A 19,659-nucleotide genomic window follows, 5' to 3' on the forward strand; every position below is an offset into this window, starting at 1 on the left:
CGCCTCATAGGAGAGGGCAATAGCATCTCTCACGCCGCTTGCGGCTTCAAAACATGTAAAAGCTGCTCTGACTTACGCCACTGGCTAATGCGGTGGACATAAATCTGAAGAGCACATACTGGACACAGTAAGTGAAGTCTCTCCTGCTCCGAAGCTGTAAAGGCGGAGGACAGAAGACTTCAAAACAATAGGATGCATATTGGCAAATGTGTGCGGAGAGGACCAACCCTCCGCGTTACAGACTTGCTGCAAAGGAATACCTCTTGCTAGTGCAATTAATGAGGCGATTCCCCTGGTTGAATGAACCCTGATTCCTAGAGGCGAAGTGAACCCACGCGCCTCATAGGAGAGGGCAATAGCATCTCTCACGTAGCTTGCGGCTTCAAAACATGTAAAAACTGCCCTGACTTACGCCACTGGCTAATGCGGTGGACGTAAATCTGAAGAGCACGTACTGGACACAGTAAGTGAAGTCTCTCCTGCTCCGAAGCTGTAAAGGCGGAGGACAGAAGGCTTCAAAACAATAGGATGCATATTGGCAAATGTGTGCGGAGAGGACCAACTCTCCGCATCACAGACTTGCTGCAAAGGAATACCTCTTGCTAGTGCAATTGATGAGGCGATTCCCCTGGTTGAATGAACCCTGATTCCTAGAGGCGAATTAAACCCACGCGCCTTATAGGAGAGGGCAATAGCATCTCTCACGGAGCTTGCGGCTTCAAAACATGTAAAAGCTGCTCTGACTTACGCCACTGGCTAATGCGGTCGATGTAAATCTGAAGAGCACATACTGGACACAGTAAGTGATGTCTCTCCTGCTCCGAAACTGTAAAGGCGGAGGACAGAAGGCTTCAAAACAATAGAATGCATGTTGGCAAATGTGTGCGGAGAGGACCAACCCTCCGTGTCACATACTTGCTGCAAGGGAATACCTCTTGCTAATGCAATTGATGAGGCGATTCCCCTGGTTGAATGAGCCCTGATTCCTAGAGGCGAAGTGAGCCCACGCGCCTCATAGGAGAGGGCAATAGCTGTCCGCTCCTCTTAGAGAGGTAACACCATTTAGAAAAACCATCTTAAGGGTCAGAAACCTGAGGCGCTGACTCTAGTGGTTCAAAGGGGCACAAGCCAGAGGACAAATTTTTTTTTTTTTTTTTTTTTTTTTTTGCAGAAAATCCAGCACTGAAAAAATTCGGCAGTGGACTGGGTCTACCTGCTTCGTCATGCACCAACTTTTCAAATACATTCTATTTGAGGGGAGGCAGTCCTAGTACTTAGAATAGTCTTAATTACGCTGGCTGGAAGACCAGCTTGACTTAGAGTAGAGAGTAGTAAAGGGGACATTTGCTGATCTTGCGAGGCAAAGAGGTCCACCTACGCTACATGAAATTTTCCAAGAGTGTAGATCGCCCTGAGGGACAGGAATCTGGTGCGCTAGCTATTTAGCGGCGCGAGCACAGTCCGCCCTGGCGATTAATATACGAGACTGCCATAGTGTTGTCCACCCGCACTAGGACATGGTAGTCTCAACTGCTGGAGGAAGTGCTTTAGGGCCTGAAATAGAGCCATGATTTTGAGGCAATTGAGTGCCGCGCAAAAAGATGGCCTCTCCAGCTCCCTTGGGCTGGACGGTCATTTAAGACCGCACCCCAGCCCATGAGGGAAGCGTCTGTCGTTAGCATCTGCGACGACAAGACGAACTTAGAGTGGGACCCAGAGTCAGAAACCGGGGTCTGAACCACATAGGAAGGGTACGAAGCACCTGGTGCGTAGCCCTTATTGGGGATTGGCCCTAGAGTAAAATCCCCTGGTTCCTAGCCACAACTGAAATGCTCTCATGTGCAGAAGGTCCAAGGTGTCACCGTGGATACAGCTGCCATGAGAGCTAAGATCTCTGAAAGTGATGGTCACTTTCTGGTCTAGCTTGATTTCCTTGATGGTGTTGAGAATGGATTCGACACGAGCGGGAGACAGCTGTGCCCGCTTACGCTCAAATTCCATGTGACACCCAAAAATGTTGTCCTCTAAACAGGAAAGAGCATGCTTTCATGGCATTGGATCTCAATCCTAGGAAACAAAGATTAGCTAGAACGACATGCTGATGTCGAAGCGCTAGCTACTGAGACTGGGCCGGCCAGTCATGTAATTCAATACGGATGCTCTGGAGTCGTAAGAGCCAAAAATACATCCATGTATTTTGTGTATGTGCGGGTGAAAAAGCTAGACCAAATGGAAGGACCCGATACTGGTAAGCTTCGCCCCCGAAAGCGAACCTCAGGAACCTCCTGTGTTGTGGCAATATTTCCATTGATTTATTTTTAGATAGCGGTAAGGCCCGCAAAATCTAAAAAATTGGACTCAGCCCCCCGTTCCTCTTGCACTTTCCGGTTTCGTGGAGGTGGAGACCATGCCATTGAAACGCGGAGGGTGATGTGAGAACTGAATCCTGTAGTTTCTCTGTACAGTGCTTAGTGCCCAAGGAGATATACTTGGCAGTAGCTTCCACGCTGCCAGTTTCTCAGAAAGGGGCAAAGCTCAGTGGCTTGGTTAAACGGGGGGGATGTTAGATGTTCGGCATCCTGAAACACGGCAGGAAAAACCCGAAGAACTAACAATCTTATTGGAGACTGGAGTTGCCCGAAACACCAGGGGTGGCGGAGCAAGAACACCAACCTCCTGGGGGTGCCAGGGAGAACACTTCATTCTTTAAAAGGAATTCTGCGTGCCTCTCCCCATTGGGGGGCCACCCCCCACGATCCTGTTGAACCTCAGGGCTTCTTTGTGAAGACAATATTCCAGTCTGACCTCTTTTGAGGCGGATCTCTTGTGTTTCATGCCTCGCAACAGTCAGACCCGGTCGAGACTGGGTGGCCGACAGTCCCGACTCTTGAGCAAGGCGGGGAAGGAATTTCCCGAAGGCTTGTTATATAACTCCGCCTCATGAACCTAGTGGCGACCGAGTTAACGACATCGCCAAGCAGGCCGGGAGGCGAGATGGGGCATCGAGGAGGAATACACGATCCTTTTCCTTAATGCCCCTGAGATTCAACCACAAGTGCCTCTCCGCGGAGACCATAGCAGCCATAAAACGGCCGATAGCACGAGCCGTCTGCTTTGTTGCACGAAGAGACACGTCTGTGGCCCGGCGTAAATCCAATACGCCTTACCTTGCAGAGCCCCGCCAGTACTCAAGTCTCTCAGCAGGTCAGCCTGGTAGGCGTGCAAAACCGCCACGGTGTGCAATGGAGCACCAACCTGACCTGCTGCCCGAAAAGCTTTTCCCTCCAGGGAAGATAAAAAGTCTACACAGCTTGAAAGGAAGTAATAGCTTTTCAGGAAGGATGATGTCCCAGAAGAGAGATAGCCTGGAAGCGTCTCTTCTATCTGGGTGTCATCCTATAACTCCGCGTTCCTACCTCAATTATATTTAAATAAATAAATAAGTTGATGGCAGGAAAACACGGGATGAATACAGCTTACTCCATGAAAGGGTTAACTTATATGGAGATTGCTAAGAAAAGGGGAGAGAGCGTCGTTGAGGCTCCGCCCCCGGCCACCCGACAGAACCTGCCGTCTGTGTTTTTTTTTTTTTTTTTTTTTTTTAAGTGCTTAGAGCTATTATCATCTCCGCGAAAGCAAGAGAGGATGTTTATCCTTGCCCATTCACAAGAAGCGCGGCGCGCGTTTGCGAGCGGACAGAGGGATTTCCCGATCCGATGAGAACGCGAAAGAAAGGAGTTTTAAAACCCGTCTCTCACTGCTCTGCCGGATGCACGTGTTTAAGCCCCAGAAATGCGCGGCGGCTCGGAATGCGAGGCGCGCTCGTAGCACTTAATCGAAGCAGTAAAGTGTAGAGATCGCCCTCCGATATGGATTATACACACGGAGGGACATCTCGTTTAAAACTCTACCATATTGGTGAGTTAAACACTTTCTTATTTTGCTGGTTTAAACACACACGCAAACACAACAAGGTCAGTGAAGACAAAAGATCTGAGGAATGTTTCCGGTTCACTCCTATTTATAACCTGCAGGTGCGTCTCATCAGATGACGTCACCCGACCGAGGTTATATAAGCCAAAATTTGGCGTGTTTGATACACACATGCTTCACAACCGGCAACATGACAAGATGTTCCCATAGCGTTTTCACGCAGCATCGAGTGTAGCCTTTGAAAGGGAACATCATTGTAGATAGTTGCGACACCACCACTATGAGCAGTTAGACGGGTTTATGCTTAAAGAAATATCTTGACGGAGTGGACTCATTTAGAACAATATATTAATTGGTCTTAGCCAGGTTTCGGTGAGAAAGAGTGCTTTAGGGCAATAATCTGAGATAATTTCATTAACAATAAGTGCTGTAGGTGAAGGGATCTGATGTTGAGAAGTCCAAAATTTAGAGATAGATTTCGATTACTTATTTAGCCTATTTTTGGTTTTATGGTTATCAGATTGTTTTTCAGGAGAATTTAACAAATGTATTACAGACGAGAACAGACACAAGTTCTATAGGAATGTATCCTGGAATCTAAGGTATGACTTACCGCCAGTCAGATGGCTCGTAGTGTCTTGGAGATGTTGTCCGAAAGGACTGCTGCTCCAGCTCTGCTAGGGTGCAGGCCATCTGTGTGGTAGAGCCTAGGACGATCCCAGGATACCTTCTAGTTATCAACAAAGGGTAATTTCTGTTGTTGACACCAAGATTGTAACCATTCATTAAAAGCAAATAATCTACTGAACCTCTCAATTCCTCGCTGAAATGTGGGAAGCGGTCCAGATATGACGATCCTTGTTGTGAAGTCCTTCTGAAGTCCTTCTTTAGAATCTCGTCTGCCTCAGCCTGGTGTTGTTCGTGCCAGCATGAAGGACCACAGCTCCAATGTTCTTCCTCAGGGCCGTGGGCACCTGTGCAGAGACATCAAGAACACAAGCACCAGGTAAACAGCGAGTGTGCACCTTACCCTTTAGCCGTGGTAGCACAGATGTGCTGGACAATGGAGTCTCCAAAGATCAGCGTGTCGTGTACCATCTCGCGAAGAGGAGAGAAGAGGCCTGGCGCATGTCTTCCGCTGCTGTATCCAAGCTTCGTGGTATCCCAGGGCCGGGGTAAACGTGGGTGGGCCACATTCTTGGTGTGTTGGACCTGGGCAGAAACACACAGGGGTTCAGGTTGTCGGAGAACTTGTGTCACGCCAAGATCTTACCTGGGACAGGTGAGCGTTGGTCTGTGACGATTCCAGCATGGCTTTTCGCTGCTGTATTTGGGCCAGCTTCACGTGTAGGTCATGGATCTGCTTCTCCACGGCCTCCAGCTCCAAATCCACCAAGTGCAGCTCCAATGTATCCTTGCCTGCACTCAGAAGCAGAGACACAACCGACATAATGTTTAAAAATGGAAATAATAGATGTAAAAAAAAAAATAGGCAAACTTGTGATATCCAGTCTAACGATATAACAGGCGTTTCAAGTGAATATATTATAAAATACTATAAAATATTATACAATGCTTACTTATCTGTTCACTCTTCGTAAGAGGATAAAAAAGTTGGAAAATTGGTTAGTCTGGCAGAGCTCAGGAAAAAGCAGCGTATCTCTGTGTCAAAGCACTAGTTAATTCAAATTCAAATTCAAATTTTATTTGTCACATACACAAACATACACAGTACGAAATGTAGTGAAATGCATTATACGACTGCCATTGACCCTAAAAGAGAATTAAAGTTTACAAATAAGAAATAAATATAAATAAAAGAATACGATAGAAATTAAATAGAAAAATTAAATTAAACTAGGAAAATATAGAACTAAAAATAAAAATAGAAATGTGCTAGGAAAAATAGAACTAAAAATAAAAATAGAAACATGATGTGCATAAAAATAGAAATATACTGTACATAGAAATATGATGTGCATTTGGGTGTGCAAATATGCAAAGAACAAAGTGTCTTTGTGCAGAGGTTATTAAAGTGACTTTGTGCACTGGTCCAGGATGTAAACGTAAACATGTAGTGTAGTTGTGAAGGTAGGTGTGCAAAGTTATTAAAGTGTCTTTGTGCAATGGTCCAGGATGTGAATGTACAACATGTAGTGTAGATATGAAGGAAGGTGAGCGTGTAATTGTCCATAGTGTTCATGGATGTAAAGGGATTGATAGATTTGATCAATTATGAAGAGATTGTGTTAGTTCGTGGTTGTGGTTGAGAGACCTTATCGCCTGCGGGAAGAAGCCCCTCCTTAGTCTCTCTGTGTTGGCCTTCAGGGAGCGGAATCGCTTCCCAGACCGCAACAGAGTAAACAGTCCGTTATTGGGGTGGCTGAGGTCCTTCACGATCTTCCTGGCCTTGGTCCAGCACCGCTTGCTGTAGATCGAGTGCAGGTCAGGGAGCTCGATGGGGATGATGCGCTCAGCTGATCGCACCACCCTCTGTAGAGCTCGCCTGTCCTGCATGGTGCTGTTCCCGAACCAGGTCGTGATATTTCCCGTCAGGATGCTCTCTATGGTGCAGGAGTAGAAATTTCTGAGCACCTTGGAGGGCAGTCTAAAGTCTCTCAAGCGTCTGAGGTGGTAGAGACGCTGCCGGGCTTTTTTTACCACGGTGTTGATGTGACAGGACCATGCCAGGTCCTGCGTGATGTGAACACCGAGGTATCTGAAGCTGTCCACTCTCTCCACTTGGCTCCTGTTAATGACGGGGGTCTGGTAGTTCCTCACCTGCTTTGTACTGAAGTCCACTATCAGCTCCTTTGTCTTACTGACGTTCAGGAGGAGATTGTTTCTCTGGCACCAGTTCTCCAGATTTCCAACCTCCTCCAGGTAGGCCGTCTCATCGTTGTTCGTGATCAGGCCCACCACAACAGTGTCGTCAGCAAACTTGATGATGGTGGTGGAGCTGGTAGTGGCCACGCAGTCGTGGGTGTACAGAGAGTACAGCAGGGGGCTCAGAACACAACCCTGGGGGGCTCCAGTGCTGAGAGTGAGGGAGGCTGAGACATGTCCACCCATCCTTACTGCCTGTGGTCTGCCCGTTAGGAAGTTGGAGATCCACTGACACATAGATGAGCTGAGTCCCAGGTGCTCCAGCTTGGTGGTAAGTGTGGAGGGAATTATGGTATTAAATGCAGAACTGTAGTCGATGAAGAGCATTTTCACATAATTCCCCCTCCGAGTGTCCAGGTGAGTGAGAGATGTATGGAGGAGATGAGAGATTGCATCGTCCGTGGAACGGTTTGGACGATAAGCGAACTGTAGTGGGTCGAGTGTGTCTGGTAGTGGAAGTGAAGTTAGCACAAGCCTCCAGATTTCAGTCATGTACTCCATGTACATTTGATATTTAATATTAAATATTTTTGTAGCTTTTTAAAAAATACATCATTTGATTTAGTAGTTTGCCTGTTTATATATTATTTGCTGAAAAATAACTGTGGACAATTAACATTGTCTCCATATTCAAAACTGTCAATCACACCTGGAGGTTGGGTCAAAATATAAGCTATAAAAGTATGTAATAGTTTACAATGTCATGTATTAGATTATGAATGCGTTACTGCTATTGTTTTTCAGGGAAGACACAATTTTTTTTTTTTTTTAATAAATTAAAACATTGTATTCATGAACCTAACAGAGTTTAACCGGTCTGATCGCTGTGTGCATTTCTCCTGTCCAGAGAGATCTGTATCTTCTGCAGTTTATATCTTACTGTACTTGTGTGCAGCAACTGTGGTCCTTCTAACAGTGTGTGCAAATCTGCTTGTCATCATTTCTCTTTGTCACTTTAAGCAGCTTCACACACCAACAAACATGCTGGTGCTCTCTTTGGCAGTATCAGATTTCCTCATCGGTGCTTTAGTGATGCTTCCAGTGTTAATCTGGACAATTGAATCATGCTGGATTTTTGGAAAGGGTTCCTGCATTTTCTTTTCTTTAATTAGTGGTCTCCTAATGAACCTTTCCATCTATAATATCACACTGATTGCTGTAGATCGGTATTTGGCTCTCTCAAACCCATTTCTCTACAGAAACAAAATCTCTATGAGGACTATATGCACTGTAGTTTAATCAAATTGGTGTGTATGTCTGACATATAATACAGCAGTCTGTTATTTTAATCAAAGTACAGAGTTTCACAAACTCTGTACTTTGTCCTGGACAGTGTTTTCTAGCTCTGTTTTCTAGTCTGATTTGGTCTGTAATAAATCTTGTATATTCATTTATTTTTCCATTTTCTGTCATAATCATATTTTATACTCTGGTTTTTGTGATAGCTAAAAAACATGCCACTGCTAACAGAGAGCTCATCCATGTGTCAGTGGATCTCCAATTTTCTGACTGGCAGACCACATGCAGTAAGGATGGGCGGACATGTCTCAGCCTCCATCACTTTCAGCACAGGAGCCCCCTAGGGTTGTGTTCTGAGCCCCCGGCCTGATCACGAACAACGATGAGACGGCATACCTGGAGGAGGTTGGAAATCTGGAGAACTGGTGCCAGAGAAACAATCTCCTCCTGAACGTCAGCAAGACAAAGGAGCTGATAGTGGACTTCAGTACAAAGCAGGTGAGGAACTACCAGACCCCCATCATCAACAGGAGCCCAGTGGAGAGAGTGGACAGCTTCAGATACCTCGGTGTTCACATCACGCAGGACCTGGCATGGTCCTGTCACATCAACACCGTGGTGAAAATGGCCCGGCAGCGTCTGTACCACCTCAGACGCTTGAGAGACTTTAGACTGCCCTCCAAGGTGCTCAGGAATTTCTACTCCTGCACCATAGAGAGCATCCTGACGGGAAACATCACGACCTGGTTCGGGGTGGTGCATTCAGCTGAGCGCATCATCCGCACCGAGCTCCCTGACCTGCACTCAATCTACACCAAGCGGTGCTGGACCAAGGCCAGGAAGATCGTGAAGGACCTCAGCCACCCCAACAATGGACTGTTCTCTCTGTTGCGGTCTGGGAAGCGATTCCGCTCCCTGAGGGCCACCACAGAGAGACTGAGGAGGAGCTTCTTTCCGCAGGCGATAAGGTCTCTCAATCATCACACCACCACACAAGACTAATACCATCTTTTTGAAACTCCACGGCACAAATCACTTTAAATAATGCACAAATCACTTTACAAAGTCACTTTTTATGCATACTTGCACACCACAGCCATTTAAATATTCTAAATCTGTTGACAAATTTCTATTTTCTTTTCTATACTTTTATACTTGATATATTGATATTTTGCTTTTTTATCGGTATCTTGTTCTTATTTGTAAAGTTTATTTTACTATTACTTTGTACAGTACATTTGCACTAGTTAATCTTATTTTCTAACATATTTCTCTTATTACAGTATATTTTACTTTGTACAGCATATTTTACTAGTTAATTTTATTTTTTAAAGTATTTCTTTCATTCCTATTATTTCTTATGTATAAGCTTTTACTATTCTTTTCCTTTAAGGTCACTAGCAGTCGTATAAGCATTTCACTGCATATCGTACTGTCTATGACTGTGTATGTGACAAATAAAATTTGAATTAAGACCAAAAAGTTCTATCCTGGTTGCTTCAGAGCAGAGAATCTTATTTCTCACCAACAGGAGTCCTTCAGGTGTTCAGGTGTTTCTTAATGTGTGTTGCACTGAGGAGAGGCTTCCATCAGGCCACTGTACCATAAAGCCCCAACTGGTGGAGGATGCAGTGATGGTTGACTTTCTCCCATCAACTTTTTCCCATCAACTGCATCTCTGGAGCAAAGCCACAGTAAAAGGAGGCCTCCTTTCCACACTCCCCGTTGCTCTGGATAGTTGACCCTAAGTACTTAAAGTCCTGCACCTTCTTTACCTATGCTCCCTGGATCCTCACCGTTCCTCTCTCTTGGGTTCCTCTCATTTACACACATGTATTCCGTCTTACTGCGGCTAACCTTCATTCCTCTGCTTTCCAGAACATACCTCCACCTCTCCAAATTTTCTTCCACCTGTTCCCCGCTTTCGCTACAGAGCACAATGTCATCTGCAAACATCAAAGTCCATGGAGACTCCTATCTAACCTCATCTGTCATTCTGTCCATCACCAGAGCAAACAAAAATGGGCTTAGAGCCGATCCTTGATGCAGACCCACCTCCACCTTGAACTCTTCTGTCACACGTACAGCACATCTCACCACTGTTGTACAGCTCTCATACATGTCCTGCACCACTCTAACATACTTCTCTTCCACTCCAGACTTCCTCATACAACACCACAGCTTCTCTCTCGGCACCCTGTTGTACGCCTTCTCTAAATCTACAAAGACACAATGCAACTCTTTATTACCTTCTCTGTACTTCTCCACCAGCATACTCAAAGCAAATACTGCATCTGATGTACTCTTTCTAGGCATGAAACCATATTACTGCTCACAAATGCTCACCTCTGCCCTTAACCTAGCTTCCACTACTCTTTCCCACAGCTTCATTGTATGGCTCATTAGCTTTATGCCTCTGTAATTGCTACAGCTCTGCACATCTCCCTTGTTCTTAAAAATCGGCACGAATACACTACAATCCCCTACCAACACTTTGCAGTCACTAATCTCTTTCAGATTACAACGTCGACACAAGATGTAGTCTACCTGAGTGCTTCTGCCTCCACTCTCGTATGTCACCCTATGTTCCTGCCTCTTCTGGAAGAAAGTACTTACTACTGCCATTTCCATTCTTTTTGCAAAGTCCACCACCATCTGTCCTTCTACATTCCTGTCCTGAAGACCAAACCCAACATGTTCCCTGTTACCTTCCCCAACATGTCCATTGAAGTCTGCACCAATCACCACTCTCTCACCTCTGGGGATGCTCTGCATCACTTCATCTAACTCACTCCAGAATTTCTCCTTCTCTTCTAACTTACATCCTACCTGTGGGGCATAACCACTAACAACATTTAACATTATCCCTTCGAATTCCAGCTTCAGACTCATCACCCTATCTGATACTCTCTTCACCTCTAGAACATTCCTTACAAACTCCTCTTTTAGAATAACTCTTACTCAATTTCTTTTCCTATCCACACCATGGTAAAACAATAAAATTTTGAAATTTTTCAAACATTTTATTAATTTTTTTTTATAATGTTATCAGTTTGTTTTATTTTTTATAATTTTTATTTAATTTTTCATTTATAATTGCATTTTATTTTGTTAAAATAGGGCGTGTTCAAATGAATGCAGTGCAAAACCAAAGAAGTGCAGAAAATGATAGGCTGCTCTGCTAAAATGATATCAAATGATTTAAAATGGAGATCAAAACCAGAAAGATGGAAAACTACCAATCGAATGGATCGAAAAATAACAAATTTGGCAAAAACTCAGCCAATGATCAGTTCCAGCATGGTCAAAAAACATCTGGGTTACTTTGCTGTAACCCTGTTTCCTGAAAAAGCGAGAACGAGATGCTGCGTGAAAACCCTATGGGAACATCTTTTTCGTGTTGCCGGTTGTGAAGCATGTGTGTATCAAACCGCCAAATTTTGGCTTATATAACCTCGGTCAGGTGATGTCGTCTGATGAGACGCACCTGCAGGTTATAAATAGGAGTATTACACAGCAGACCAAATAGTCATAAGCACGTCCCTCCTCCAAACAGCTCAGCAATGAGCATTTACTTAATGAGTCGTTTACATGAATCACTGATCAATAGCTCATGATGCATACATTTAAACAATTTATTCATACAGATGTACCTGTTTTACATGGAAAGTTACAGGTTTGTTACTGAATTTACTCCAATAAAGAGCCACATAAGAGCTGTGGCAGCGGGCACACCTAAAAATAAATGCAGGATTATTTTTTATAGTCTAAATTAAAATGCTTTTATAAATGTGGGCTATTGTTATCTACTTCAAATATTTTTTAATTTAGTTAAAATTAGGTTTGGGCTTGAGGCGTTGAGCATTGTGATCCTGCTCTTTAATTCCCTATGTAGTCTAATCAGCTCTCAACCGCACGCATAAAGTTTTCCAGAGCGCACCGGCAGAAGTAGAGTAATGATTATGAATGCGTCGGAAAAAAAACAGCAAGCAGACTGAATTTGACCATTTTTATAAGTCATTGATAAATTAGTGATTCTTTGGGTTTGGCTGTGATGAAGATTATGTCATCTCCTCGTCTCCGCAGTAGTGGACGCACCTAGGATTAACTTTTCGTACAAATTACATATCCTAAAAATTTGTTTTTCATTAGTTTATATAAAAGCAGACATTTAAATTTAGTAAAGTATAGATTTTTCACATCTGTGAGGTGAGTATACAGAGCTTCAGTTCATTTTCTGATGCGCTCAAGTTCACCGAAAACAATACAAAACCCTGTTTACTTTCTTTATTTAACAAATCATAAAGTTTTTTTCATCATTGTGAGTGGACTTGAATAAAAGTAGAGTCTTATAAAGGCTATGTAGCTTATATACTTATATACACATTATTCCTACAATGTTTTAATTTTATGGTCATTTAGTTTAATTTATTTTAGTTAATAAATCTACTACAAATTTAAAGAACACAAAATATAAGATGACACAAGACCCTACAGGCATAGTTTTTCTAATTACACATAATAAAATCTAAAGGCTTAATGTGTTAACGTTCACGTTTCTGAAATTTGATCCTAAAAATATTTAATTTAATTTAAATTATATACTGAACAAAAATATAAACACAACACTTTTGTTTTTGCTCCCATTTTTAATGAGAGGAACTCAAAGATCTGAAACATTTTCTACATAAACAAAATAACCATATCTCTCAAATATTGTTCACAAATCTGTCAAAATCTGAGCCTGAAAAAGGCGTGGCAGCATCTGTACCACCTCAGACAATTGAGAGACTTTAGACTGCCCTCCAGGGTGTTTAGGAATTTCTACTCCTCCACCATAAACAGCATCCTGAAGGAAAACAGCACCTGGTTCGCGAACAGCACCATGCAGAACAGACAAGCCCTACAGAGGGTGGTGCAGCCAAGCTCCCTGACCTACACTCAATCTACAGCTAGCAGTGCTGGACCAAGGCCAGGACGATCGTGAAGGACCTCAGCCATGCTAGCAATGGACTGTTCTCTCATTTGCGGACTGGAAAGCGATTCTGCTCCCTGAAGGCCAACACAGAGAGACTAAGGAGAAGCTTCTTCCCGCAGGCGATAAGGTCTCTCAACCACAACACCATACAAGACTAATACAATTTTCTAAAACATCCACAATCATGACATTGGCAATCAGACGCATCCTGGACACTTATGGACACATTCATGCACACTTTATATTTATGTTTCATTCTTGGAAATTCTCATGCACACAAGTCACTTTTATAATACAGTGAAACCTCGGATTGCGAGTAAAGCAGTTTGCAAGTGTTCTGCAAGACGAGCAAAGATTTAAAATACATTTTAACTTACATATTTTATTTTGTGTTTGTAAGTGCGTGTGTACAGTACATGTGTACTGTTTCTTATAACACGTGTGCGCGTGTAAATAAATCCATTTTCTCCATCAGCCTGTCATGAGCACACTCTGCTCTACACAGAAACACTGCTCTGTCACGATTCTTTTCAAAGGTAAAGTGCAGGTTCATTTCTTGTTTTCTTGTTGTTTTACTTTATAGCAGTGATTCCGTTAGTATGCGCTCACAGGATTGTCATTAGCGATGTTCCTTGCTATTTTTTTGGACAAAACAGTCTTTTCGTTGATGTCTGTGTATGTATGTTTGTGTGAAATTCAAATAAGAGAGGAGAAAGGTTTACTGTGTAAAATAAGAAGATGAAGATGGGAGGGGCTGAAAGTCTCCTCTTACTTTAGCTTCACACACACACACACACACACACACACACACACACACACACCACCTGCATGCATAAACGTAAACACGTATATGTCTGGATTTATTTTTACTTTTTTTTTTAAGGTAAAGTGCAGGTTAATTTGTTTTATTTTTGCTTATATTTTGTGTTAATTATTTTTATGTATTTATTTTTTGGGCTGTGGAATAAATAATTTGAGTTTGCATTATTTCTTATGGGAAAATTTGATATGGGAAAATTCGTCTCTTACTGGTATAATCAACATCCGTGCATGCGTGTACTGTTTACTATGACACTGTGACCACATGTGTGTGTAAAATATTTTGTGTCTCTTTGTGTGTGCAGTGCGCATGTAAAGCAAAAGCAAGTCTCATTAGAGAGGTTAAAAATATATATTTTCTCTCTCTGTTCAAGGTTCAGCCTGCTCTATTTTTTTTTTATGGGGGGGGCTGTGGAATGAATAATTTGAGTTTCCATTATTACTTATTGGAAAACTTGATTGGGTTTACGAGTGTTTTGAAATACGAGCCCGCTTCTGGAAATAATTATGCTTGTTTTCCAAGGTTCCAATGTAGTTGACTTTATATGACCAAATTGAATGCAGTTAATATGGCAAAATTTATTTTATACATGATGAAATTACATGTAGTTAATCTGACCAGAATTTTTTATTAGGCATCGCAAAACTTTATCAAGTTAGAATGAAAAAAAAAATTGTTTTTGTTTTGATTAAATAAATGTATGTTCTGTAGCAAATAACATGGCTCCCATAGAGAGAACAGTCAATGGATCACATTCCTGAACGCCCTCTCCCAGCATGCATGGCACCATCCTGATAACCTTATCTGGTTCGCTATCTTAAGGGGGACGTCTGTAAAACTAAGAAACTCCACAAGGCCAGATGCTTTGAAGTAGACCCCGAAACCGAGGGTGTAAATGGGCGATCCGGTAAACAAAGAAGACAGTTTTACAGCTTCACCCCGAGCTGGGGAGGAAGGGGCCTCATCACACCTGGACACTCTCTTGACCTCCGGAAGACATGCCTTTCCATGAACAAAGGCATACGGCATGGACACTATTTTAAACATCTTTAAAGTGTGCCAGTAGGGCAAAACCTATTCACATATACTCAGTTCCTTTTATTCCGGTGTATATGTTTGATTATTCTGCATAACGTTAAAGGTGTAATCAGCATTTACAAACCTTTTTATTAGATAAAGGAAGGAATGAGTGGGTAAGATATGTAATGTTTGGTGTCAATCTCAAGCTGGCTTTATTTCAAGTATGTTGGTAAACATGGGTAATTGGTAGCATGAACAGAGCTCATGCAAAATTACTTTTTATAAAGTATTAAAAACTCCAACCTGATGGATCACACGTGACAGCCGAAACACCTGGCTAATTTATGCACGGAAGGAGGAACCACGTGAGGCATGGTTAAGCCCTGCAATCACATCCGATTGGATGAATCACCTGTGGGACGGACTGACCCCCAAGGGACAAAAACCCTCAGGAAGTCCACAGTGTAGAGAAGAAGAGAAGTTATCATCACAACTGCAACCCACAACATCTTCCAGAGCGCAGCCATCGGTAACCAGGCAACCAACGCCTCACCGAAGGGCTTTCCCGACTGACGTCATCTCTACAACAGCGCACCAACCAATCAGCAACGCCGTGATTCCCTTCGCTGGAGGTGAACCAACGGATGAGAACGAAACGTAACGCAAGTAAACAAACAAAGCTGCATACCTTGCTGAAGTTGGTGCTCGTTTCATAACTAAACCATAAGATTAAACCCAAGACTCTGCTTTTGTGACTTTCATTGATCTAGTAAACAGTACTAGAATAACTTCATTCATTTTCACTTGCCAAATCGTTTGTGTGTTTGTGTGTGTGTGCGTACGTGTGTTCAAGTAGTGTAGTTTCATGTATCGTAGATTAGTCAAATAAATTCTTGTTTCTTTATAAAGAACTGTTGTCTTGGTCATGTATTTTAAAGTCTAAACATTTGCCCAGATCGTGTTACCTTGCTCATAATTGCTAAATACTAGATTTTGTGTTATAGCCATTGGCCATGTGATAACCAGAACTGGTAAGATACACTAAGTTGTGCTAAACGCTGGACGGGTAGTCGATAAAGTGTACATTATAAATTTTGATTCAGTTAATCAAATTAACCGGAATCGTTAAAGATTCGATACAACTTTGACCCAGAGCTAAAAATTACTTATTAATGATGAAGGATGCGTTGGCATTGTGTCCACATTAAAATGTCTATATTTATTGGTGGACAATGCAACCGTCATTCGTTGTCTTTATTATGTAAACCCTACGTATTAATGATGAAGAATGCCGGCAGCTATTCAAGGTCATTATTACGTTAAAACGCTACAGTTTATATATTAAGATTACAACAAATCATTTCAAACTGGTTAGATTTTATTAGAGAAATGCAATTCAATTGGGTGAAAAAGTTTTTCCATAATTTAGTTACGTTCATTCAACAACTTTTTTTTTTTTAATTGAATCAAAATGATAACCTTTTTTATAAACTTTAGTTTTTTATTAGAAATTAATTATTATTTTAATCAGTATATTTTTGTGTATTTATTTTTAATAGTTAAGATATTGTCTGACTATAATAATAATAATAATAATAATAAATGGATGGCTGCCATGGTGAACACATACAGTATTTATATACACACAATACAATGTTTTTAGGTATTGAATTAATAAGAAATTTACAAAAAAAAAACTTCAGGAAACTCCATTTGGCTGAACAACACATCACATATCAAGTGGGTTTTAGAAAAACTGAAGAACTACCTCACTGGTCGTTGCTTTTGTCCTCTGTGATTTTATAAATGAACATACTCCTCATAAAGTTCCTCGTGGTAAAGTGCCTCATATTAAACACAAACCCAGTGATAATCTTGTTGATTAATTGATTGCATCCTATCTGTTTATTTGAATGTTGTTTAATTACCTAAAGTTAAAACATCCACCATTTTAAAAATAATTAATCTATTTCTAATTAGACATACTGTATTGGCTTTATGGAAATGTTTTTGACCCTCTAACATTTTCATATAAATGTGTAAAAAGTAAGAGACATAAAATGCTTTCTGGGGATGTGAACAAATGTTATTGTGGTAGTGTTTTATTATTGAAAATACGTTTCCATTAAATTTTTTTATGATTTTGTTGATATTTTGACTTTACAGGCTCCGAGTGTCTCTTAGTAAAGTTAAATAATTTTTAAGTTTGAATATTTTTCAATTTTGAAGTTGATATAAATCACATTTCTCCTCACAGCGACTTAAAATGAACTAAAATCACTATAAAAGTATCTTAAATATTTGCCATTTATTGAATGCTTTCCATAAGCACTATATGAAGTAGAGTAGAGATAAATTAAAAGGTTGATTTTGGAACACTTCTGATTCCTCTGATTGCTCTATACTGATGTAAGGCAACCTTAGTTTTAAGAAAGGTGTTATATGTAACTAAATATCCCCCACTATTCTTATGTGCTGTGTAAAATTCACATGTATGCTTATGCTTTTGTGGAAAAATTTATTTTTATAATATATATTTTTTATCATAATTTTTTCACCATAAAATTAAAATTACTTATATTTAGGCACTTTAATAAAATAATAAAAAAAATATCATGAAAGAACATTGATTAATGCAGAGTCAATGTGAAATATTTGCAGAGTTAGGATTAATTTAATGCACCTCCTAAACCACGGGTAAAACAAAGCATAAATAAATGGATTAATTGTGGAGTTAAGATAAACCATAATAAAAAAAATTTGAAAAGATACTGACTGAAATTCTATAATATTGCCTAATAAACTATAAATAAAATATGGGAGTAAACATGCCAGAAACACAGACACTAAAATGCCGAGGACTTTAGCTGCTTTTCTCTCAGATTTTATTGAGTGAGAGGTGATTTTCTGTGTTTTAGGCCGTGTGTGATTATTAAGCTCTCTGATAGCAGTGGCATGTTTCTTAGCAATCACGAAAACTCGAGTATACAAAATGATTATGACAGAAAGTGGAAATATAAAGGAAAATACAAGATCAATTATGGTCCAAACCATAGTCATATGGAGAACACACTCCCCGGGACAGAATACAGAACTTGTGAAGTTTCTATTGAGATATAGGCCTGCTGAGATATATGCCACCACTGCAGACCAGTTTAAAACAACAGCAACACAAGTGATTCTCACAGAGACAATGTTCATGTAGAGAAAGGGGTTTGAGAGAGCCAAATACCGATCCACAGCAATCTGAGCAATAGTATAGATTGATATTGTAAGAAGACTATTAGCTAGCCAGTAGATTGTGCACAAATCTCTTGCAAAAGTCCAGCATGACTCAATAGTCCAGATTAACGTTAGTGGCATTACAAAAATACCAACAAGGAAATCCGACACAGCCAAGGAGAGCACAAGCATGTTGCTTGGTGTGTGAAGCTGCTTGAAAAGAAAAACAGAGATAATGATTAGCATATTTCCACACACTGTAAGCAAAACCACAGCAGCTGAACACACATACAGTAAGATATAAACTGCAGGAGATACAGATCTCTCTGGACAGGAGAAATGCTCACAGCGATCAGACTGATTAAGCTCTGTCAGGTTCATGAAAACAGAATTTCATAATGAATACAAAATTTAAAGTAAAACAGGAATCTCTGGTGTTTTTATACAATAGAAATAAATCACGCCTCCCTAATTTGAGTGACAGCATTATACATATGATGTAATGCCTTGTTTAAACACAAGGACTAAACTAAATATCACAGGAATGTTTTATGTGGTCTGGGCTGGACTGATGGCACCCTTGGAATCCCTTTCATTTCTGTCAAGTAAAATGTTCAAGTTAATTAATATAAAATTAAATACACCTACAGGATGTAGGGAACATTAGACAAGAACATACAGTAGTTATTTTCATGTAACAATAATGACTATTACATACAGGAACGGTTTATTAGATATTTTGTGAAAATAATTCAATAAATTAGTATAATTGTTTTATTCTCTCAAGCTAATTTTTTTTTAGTTCCTTGCTCTAACATAAACATGCAAATGTGGATTTAACATAAAAAGAATAAAAATGTTTACACTGAAGTGCCTAATCTAATTAATGAATAAACTTTGTTTTGATGTTTTAAATATTGTGAAAGTTCTCAAAAATGAAAAAAAAAAAGAAAACTAATGCTTGATTTGCCTGTTGTGGACCTAAGTTTTCCTACGCTCACAGACATACCATTTTTTAGTGTTATTATTCAGCTCAAAGTTGCGTAGCTGAGGAGATGTGGTGCATGGTTCAGACAATTCAGGGCTAACTGTGTGGTGGAAATTAAATTAACAACTCTGGAGACTTCAAATAAAGTCACATGAGTACATGTTTATTTAAACAGTGCTGGACATCTTTGTTACGCGCACCGCAAAAGTTTCTGCAAGAAAAAGGATCCCCCCTCACCATCCACACTGTGCCTTAGTGACATCTCATAATATTTAATTAAACAACCTCGGGTGCTGATATACAGGCGAGTTACATCTTTTGATGCTGAGTTTCTGTTAACATAGACAGATCAAGGCCATTTGATTAGTACCATTAAACATTTTATTTCTATTTATTCTATGTTTTGCTGGCGAAATACATTTTAGGCAAGGCGTCTGCTCAGTCTTGTTAAATCGTTTTAAACCCATAAATTCTGCCAATTCCCCCATCCATGAAACAGGTTTGATAACTTCACACCTACATCAAAGGTGAGAAGAGGGATTACAGTAACTGAGCACGCTGTCACGTTATATA

The 19,659-nt window shown here is 40.8% G+C and overlaps 1 protein-coding gene across 1 annotated transcript; it reads right to left on the reverse strand.

Annotated features, from left to right (window-relative positions):
- Positions 1 to 17,489: 17,489 nt before the first annotated feature.
- On the reverse strand, positions 17,490 to 18,479 carry LOC128516909 (trace amine-associated receptor 13c-like). The gene has a single exon (XM_053490600.1). It carries the CDS (start codon positions 18,477 to 18,479, stop codon positions 17,490 to 17,492), a length of 990 nt encoding a protein of 329 aa, XP_053346575.1.
- Positions 18,480 to 19,659: the final 1,180 nt, after the last annotated feature.

The sequence above is a fragment of the Clarias gariepinus genome, chromosome 2, assembly GCF_024256425.1.
Source record: "Clarias gariepinus isolate MV-2021 ecotype Netherlands chromosome 2, CGAR_prim_01v2, whole genome shotgun sequence".
Taxonomy (NCBI): Eukaryota; Metazoa; Chordata; class Actinopteri; order Siluriformes; family Clariidae; genus Clarias; species Clarias gariepinus.

What these genes read in the sequence shown, in the direction of transcription:
- LOC128516909 (XM_053490600.1), bottom strand. Translation starts at nt 18,479, where the DNA reads ATGAACCTGACAGAGCTTAATCAGTCTGATCGCTGTGAGCATTTCTCC.